The 8388-nt window shown below is 34.8% G+C and overlaps 1 protein-coding gene across 1 annotated transcript; it reads left to right on the forward strand.

Annotated features, from left to right (window-relative positions):
- Positions 1-230: 230 nt before the first annotated feature.
- On the forward strand, positions 231-6437 carry LOC114458902 (nuclear RNA export factor 1-like). Its single transcript, XM_028441286.1, has 7 exons — positions 231-321; positions 3024-3093; positions 3901-4016; positions 4099-4277; positions 5953-6128; positions 6210-6270; positions 6346-6437. Exons 4-7 carry the CDS (start codon positions 4221-4223, stop codon positions 6382-6384), a joined length of 333 nt encoding a protein of 110 aa, XP_028297087.1. The 5' UTR covers positions 231-321; positions 3024-3093; positions 3901-4016; positions 4099-4220; the 3' UTR covers positions 6385-6437.
- Positions 6438-8388: the final 1951 nt, after the last annotated feature.

Here is an 8388-nt window from a genome sequence, read left to right on the forward strand (position 1 = left end):
CTTTCAACTCTTGGGCTGACAGTGTTTTCAATAAAGTCAATATTTGCATCAAGAGCAGAGTCGATTTTAATAGATAAGGCAGTCGTGAGATATCTCCAATCTTCCAACCTCTATTTGAGAATCTAAAATGGAGTGACTCTAAGTGAACAGAAGAGGGCAGCATTACGCTTCTTTTAGTGTACAGCCTGCCGGAAACCATTAGAAGAAGAAGAAGAAGAAGACATTAGTGTGACTCACTTCCTGTTTCCGCTCATACGTAATCTGGGAGAAGACGAGTGTGCATCGTGGTTCCTACTCTAACACTCTACATGTACTTTACAGGTTAGTGCTTGGTTTAAAACAACTGTTAATGAAAGCTTTAGGCTTTGTATTACTTATAAGTCACTTTGTTTTGATAAGTTGTGCAACTTGTGATGTCAGTTTTATAGACTTTAACAGCGGTAGAGCCGAGCCGCCTCACCACGGTAGTATCGCGATATTTAGTGTAATTCCCGCTATAGTTAAAGGTATTGTGGACGATGTTTAAAAAAAGAAACGCCTTCTCCACATTTTGAAAAAAAACAAAAAAAAAAAAAAAAAAAAAACGCGCATGCGCAACACGCCTACGTGTGCGGGAGAGCGTGCACGAGTCCCGTTGTCCTCGTGCACAGCTCTGTTTACAAGTTGGTGTGGACATCGGTCATACAAGCTTACCTTACAAAAGAAGATTTGCACTTTTCCCACTATGTCAGACTCGCCACCGGTAAGTGAAAATCTATTTTCAAAGGACCCGGTGCGCACCGGGCACGAGCACGTACGACGGCCTTTAGTAAACATGATTGACAATTAGGAGGACCAATAGTCTTGATGATCCACCCGGAAGCTAAACATCGTCTACAATACCTTTAATATATGTAGCTAGAGGCATCGAAGGGTAACTGAATTTTGCACTATTTACATGGAAACCTATAGCACATTAAAGCTGCAGTATGTGTAAATTTCTGTTGTTACAATAAGTCATCTGGAAATGTAATAAGCAGTTGTTACATATGGTTTTGGATAACAAAAGATGAGTGAACATGGAATTGCACTTTATTCTGATTTAATTCATCATTGTTTGTACTGGATATTGAAAGCACTGAACTGTATTATTGTAAATGAGCTTCAAAGAGAGAATTAATATACGCAATCTGGGAAAAGACGATTGTGCAGCGTGGTTCCTACTCTTATACTCTACATGTACTTTACAGACATTCTATTTGTTAACGTGGACACCGTGCCAGCCGGGGCCCGTAACATAAGCACACAAATATGGTACAGATTTCATTACAGGATTACATTTTTGGTCTGGATTCTGGTTTTCAGAATAATTTTGTGATGAAGAAAAGTGTTATTTTTGTACAACTACATTTTTCGTTCACAAAAGTAAATATTTAAAGCTGCTTTCACATTTTCTAAATGAGTTAAACATGTTTTTAACTCATTAAGTTAGGGATCAAAAGTTTTAATTACAGTTTTTCCAATTCTTAATATAATGTACATAATGTACAAATATTTTAAGTGCCAAAAAATACAAATATAATATAAAGACAGGGATACAAAGTGGTGGATTGAGCGGTGCTGTTCTAATCTACTCCCCGACAAAAAAATTAAACATGTGGCACACACACACAGCCTACTCAAAGGGTAAACAAACAAATAAATAATAAATAATTTTTTTTAACTAAAATTTGCTAAATAAAAGTCGTTCTTATCTACAAATTCGATGAATCGATTAAATCGATTTTTTTTGTCCAGCCATAGCTAGAAGCACAGGAGAGTAACTGAGTTTTGCGCTATTTACATAGAAACCTATAGCACATTAAAGCTGCAGTATGTGTAAATTTCTGGTATTACAATCAGTCATCTGGAAATGTAATAAGCAGCAATTACATATGGTTTTGGATAACAAAAGATGAATAAATATAGAATTGCATTCTATTTTGACTTAATTTGTCATTGTTTGTACTGGACATTGAAATGTATTGTAAATGAGCTTTTAATATAACCCTTAGTAAGATAATGTACTTTCATGTGATTAACTGAATTTATAATGTTCATGTTTTTAAAAAAAAGTTATTTTAGTCTCAGTCTTTTTACTTTGTTTAACTAAAGTGGTGTAGCATTAGCATCACTTGCTACATAACAAGGCATCATATCAGTCTAGTGATTTGTTTGTTATTGAGTAACACACTCATAATAATAAAATCCTACTTTAAACAGTGTTTAAACGCCTCATTTCACACAGTTTATACAATCATATCCTTTATAAGATAAAACGTTACTGCTTTGGTTACATTAGGCCTGGGTGATATTACGGAGCGTATTTCTGACCTGTTTAAGCACTTAATAATTCTTTGGTGTCTGTAATGCTGACATGCTGACTAGTAGTGGTGCAACGGATCAAAAAACGAACGGTTCTGATCGTATCACGGTTTTGATTCACGGATCGGATCATTTTTCTGATCAGCAGAAAAAAAGAAAAAGACCAGACGAATAACTTTACTCTCCATTTATTTAGTAGAACACTTAGTGCAACATTTCTCTGATCATTAAATACAAACAACATTTAACTTGAGGTGTCAATCCAATGCTTAAATAACATTTTTAATCATATAAAGTGTAATATAAGGCATGATACATCATCCTTTAAACAGGTAATTACCTGTAATTACATACACAAGTGTATGGTAATTACAGGTAATTACCTGTAATTACCATACACATAAGTGTATGGAGAGAAAAAAACAAGTTATGACGCCTTTTTTAAACATGGAGAGTGAATTAAAAACTAGTCTATGTCCACATCATCAAAAAAAGCAGATCTGAGTTTATAATTTAAATTTCCTACAATAGTCAAGGATGGCCATCTGGACTAGAGCTATTATTTATTTAATAAGAGCTTTAATTGGTCAAAGTTGTTGTCTGTTAATGGTTAAATAGTTAACTATGATCATCCCTGATTTAAAAGAATGTTTTAAAGATGTTTTTTTTCTCTTTTCTAGCAATGCATGTCTAAACGTTTTGATGGATCACAACAAGCTTTGGATCTGAACAGTATTCACACAGACACAGGTAACCACACCACATCTTTTGGCCTTAGATTATTCACAATGTTGACCACTTCCTTTGACATCTCAAAGGAAACACCTTGGATTGTGAATGTGTTGTTTTATATAGTGGAAGTATTTATCAATCACTGCTTTTTAAAACACAATCTAAATGGTTTGTGTTACTGGGTTAACAGGCTGGAAGCACCAGGTGATACTTTTATATACAGTTTACATTTTTAGTGGTTAGAATTATTATTCATTGATTACAGTTGGTTTCATAATGTATTATTATTATTACTTAAAATGTGGTTTAAATATTTAAAATCTTAAGAATTGTGTTGTTTCATTACAACGTATGACTTGTAATGATTAGGGTTTGGTGCCGAAACCTGGAACGAGAATGGGAGCAGTTCCCATGGAAACGCTAGTAAGCGGGCCCAATAAGAACAAAGATGTCGGTGCCACACATTACTTGACACACATGACGTTGTTGCCGCTGCTCAGATCATTGATCAATGACCTCATTTCTAACCGTAGCACATACACAAAACACGTCCTGAAAGAAGGTGCGTGACATTATCCTCCATAAATAAATGAATGTGTGGGAAACGCTGATGTTAAGTTTATCTAATAATAGTTTATTTGTTGTTTTGAGTTAAATGTGTTAAATTTGACTCTGGAAATAAAAGGTCATTTTGAGATTTTGAAGTTAGTTTAAAATAATGATTAAGCACCAGAAGCGTTGAAAAAGTAGCGAGTAGTAACCGATACCCAACCCTAGTAATGATGGAGCCCATCTGATGTTTGTCTTGTTTTTTAACTGTCCTAGTGATGCGTTTCCATCTGCTGAAGCACACACGACTGAATGTGGTGACGCTCCTCAACGAGCTGCCATAAACCCAGCATGACATCATCTCTTTCACCGTGGACATAAACGCCTACACAGTGAGTTCATGTCTGATCTGCCACACACTGAGTTACATCATTTGTGTTGTTCACTCTCAGCCAAACTGCTTTGTTTTCACAGAATACGCTGCTGTCATTCACAGTGGGCGGAGTCTTCAAATCTTAGTCGTCATGGTTATAAGAAGATCCACTGCAACTCATCTATTCTCACTAACGCTTTCCTGGCTTTTTCAGTTGTTGTAGATGATAAATCTAAAGAATCTACAAGGTTTTCATCACAGTTCCAGCAGTGGATTCTGGGTAGGTTACACACGTAAAACAAAAGTGCTCATTATCAGCTGTAGCTTCAGATAATGCTTGCCTCCACTAGTATGACTGGAATGAACAAACAGTAAATACTGTTTCACCACATGTGTTTTCTGTGTATTCCTATATTTACCTAATGTATATTTATTTGTCCATAAAAGAAAATGATAAACATTAACGCTTTTACACAACAACCATTGTAATTAAATTATTAAATCAGGGTTTTCGCCTTTAATTGGCCATGTAATGTTGTTACATACATGGAATTTGTCCTCTGCATTTAACCCATCCAGTGGGCAGCCATTTTTGCGGCGCCTGGGGAGCAGTTCGGGGTTAAGGGACTTGCTCAACAACCCACAGTGATGGCCCAGCTGAGGCTTGAACCGCCAACCACTCCGATTACAAGCCCAGCGTCCTTAACCACTAGGCCACCACTCCCCTTGTAGAGATTACTGGGGATGGGCACCTTTCACATTTAAACCCATACTCATTACTCGTAAATCAGTATCGGTACTCAACGATACCACTTTTTATTACTTTTGTGTGGTAGTAAATATTAAATAATATAATCTCAAAATATTCCAGTTATTACCATATTTATTTCTCATATCAATAATAATAATGATTATAATAATAACGAACAACTTTAACAAATATATCAAACCAACATCTGTTTGTATTGTAGCAACAATATAATTATAATTGCTTAATTGATAATTAATTACAATTATAGCATAATTATAATTGTCATTTTTCTTAACTCTGTTGCTGTCATAATCGTAATTAGATTGTAATTGAGTTCAGATAATTGACTAATTAATTGTAATTGCCATGAAAATTTTATAAAAATTGTCAATTATAATTTAAGGCTAAACTGGTAAACCATGTTACAGTTCTATATGTACAGCTCTATACACATGTAGTTAACAATATGTTTCATATCAAGCTTTCACATATTTTATCATTTTAAAAATATTAAAACCTATATTTTCATTGATTAGGAAGCTTATTTGTAATATATAGGAAATAAATGAGATGATAGATATTTAGTGTATTAGTGTTAACTTTTAATAGGTTATTTATTTCAGGCTCAGTAATTGTGATTAATTGTAATTGGACTTTAGTAATTGAGAATGTAATTGTAACTGACTTTCAGAGGATAAAAAAATCATTGTAATTGGATAAAATGTAACTGTCATCATGATTGAACATGAATAATTGAAGATGTAATTGTAACTGAAAAATGTAATTGACCCCAAACCCTGCTCACAGTCAAACTAAAGATGAACTAAGGCTTAGGCTGTGTCTGAATAGTCCCTCCTATCTCCTTTCCTATCCACTTTTCCTTAACCCTGTGGAAGATGTCATGGCGTTAAGGAAAGGTGTTAGGAGAGGAGTTAGGAAAAGGTGACCACGTTTGTTTTGACGATCAGACGCACTTCCACTAGGTGATGTAATAATCCTACGGCCACGCCTCCTTTCCTCAGAAAATGCTCTTTTATCATGGCCACCACTTAAACACTTCCAGGTGTTAAAGGACAGTGGATAGGAAAGGAGATAGGAGGGACTATTGGGACACAGCCTTGGTGTGACCTATATTACTGTAATATTAACACCATAGAAAGTCTCTAACCTTTGAACCCTGTGGTCCTCGTTCATACTTGAACAGTTTGTGCATCATCAACGACCAGCTCTTCATCAGACTGGCTACAACGGAGCAGATCAGCAGAGCTTTTGTGCCCCGCCCCCTTCCTCCAGCCCAGTGCCCACCCTCACTGCCCCACAGCAGGAGATGCTCAGCACCTTCTCCCTGAAGTCAGACATGAACCTGGAATGGTCCCTGAAGTAGGTGTCCTCTCCTAATGACGTCTACCAGACTAGGATGAATGTCACAGCTCACTGGTAAACACTGTCTGTGTGTTGCAGGTGTTTGCAGGACAACAAGTGGGACTTGAACAAAGCAGCACATATCTTCACTCAGTTAAAGGTGACACGACTCTAAACAATCTACGTCATGGTTTAAATGTGCTGATGTCTAAAGTAGCAACTGTTTCTGTTTCAGACGGTGGGAAAGATCCCAGACGTGGCGTTCCTAAAGTAAAACGTCTTTGTATTTTTGTATTAAATAAAGTCAAAGTGAAGCGTTTGATCAGATATTTGACCTGAATACTTATTTAATTTTTTTTTATTAATCCGTTTTCCAAATTCATTTTTTAAAACCATTTTCCGAATATTTTCCACTAAAATCAAAGTTAATACCTTTTAAAATATATTTATTTTCAAAGGAAGAAGAAAAACATTATGGTTCAATGTCTGCTTAAATAATTTATTTCTCTTTTTTAATAAACATTTTTTTTCAAATAAAGTAAAAGCAACTGTTGATTTAATGTGATCTACAGTGACTTTACTTTCACTGCTCATTAAATATTTATTCATTAGATCTTTTTCTATAGTTTCAGAGAACAAACCATCATAATTTATTCATAAATTAATTTATAATCAACAAATTATCTCTCAAATCCATGAAATCATCCACAGACCAAATCCTTCAGGCTGTAACTACTTTATTCACTCTTAAATCACCATTAAACACATTTATTCTGACTGGTTTGTTATTAAAGTTTATTAAAAGTTGGTTGTGACGTCAGCGCAGAGGTTGAGTGGTTGCCAGGTTGAGTATTTTCCCGCTGATTGTGAGATTATAAAATAACTAACTTAGTGATTAAACAGTTTAACGTTGGTTAAAGGTGATATATATGTTTTATTTGGATGATGAACGGATGGTTTTTGGGGCATTTCTGTGGATATTCAACATATTTCATGTGGGGAATCATCGTTTGTATCTGGCAACCAGCTAGAGTCAGGAACAAAGCAGTGAAATGGAGGACGGACAGAGCTGGATGATGACTACCGTTAAACTAGAAGAAGAAGAAGAAATATTATGGAGGGAAGTGAAGCTGAGTGAGACGGACAGTGATGATGATGATGATGATGATGAAGAAGAAGGCTGAGCTACGTCATCACGACCACCTGTGTAAAGGAATGGTTGCTTCAAACTTGGAGAAAAGCGGAGAAGAAGAAACCCAAGTATATAAAACAGCTCCACCCAGCGGCAAAACCTGTTGTTTTTCAAAATAAGTTAAAACATCTGTCAATAAAAATAAAATGTAAATAATTCCTCAGGTTCAACCAAACATCACTGGATTTATTTAAACTGTTATTTACTATTTATCACAAAGTCAGCATGTTACTATTTTATTTTGAAAAGGTTTGCAGATAAAGAAAAAAGGCTTGAAAAATGTCTTTATTTATATAACTGGTAAACACTGGGTAATCTACGTCAGCTATTCTCAACTGGTGGGTCTGGAGCTCAAAGTGGGTCTTGAACATGTACTGGTTGGGTCGCAGACAGCTAGTCAAAAATAAATAAATACCTAATGTCTCTCATTTGGACTTGTCTCTTAATTTGAAAGAAACTTTTTTGACAGGCATTCTGCAAAATGCATGTTGTACATGATATAGATTTAGATTTAAAAAATATTATATGTGTGTGTTTTCAGCAGCTATTTTTGAAAAACTAAATTTGTTTGGTTGAATTCTAAAAAAAAAAAAAAGTGGGTCATGATTTATTGACGGTGGTAAAATGTGGGTCCCAGGGTGAGACCAGTTGAGAACCCCTGATCCAGGGTTGGGGTCAATTACATTTTTCAATTACAATTCATTTACGATTACAGAGACCAGCAGTTTTTGTGATATAAAATATATTTTAAAAATTGTTTATTACAGATAGTGTAGAACTGTACATAGAACTATAACATGGTTCCCCAGTTTTGCATTCAATTGTAATTGACAATTTTTATAGAATTTTCATGCCAATTACAATTACAATGTCAATTATCTGAACCCAATTACAATTTGATTAGAATTACAACAGCAACAGATTTTTTAAATTACCATTATAATTGCACCATAATTGTAATTAATTATCAATCACATTATTACTGAAATGTTTATGAATGTGTGTTGTTCCTTTAAAAAAAAAATTAATAGTAAATCTGATCATTGAAATAACAAACATTGCCAGTTGAAGGAGTGTGTTAAATTT

Source organism: Gouania willdenowi, unplaced genomic scaffold (assembly GCF_900634775.1).
Source record: "Gouania willdenowi unplaced genomic scaffold, fGouWil2.1 scaffold_208_arrow_ctg1, whole genome shotgun sequence".
Classification (NCBI taxonomy): Eukaryota; Metazoa; Chordata; class Actinopteri; order Blenniiformes; family Gobiesocidae; genus Gouania; species Gouania willdenowi.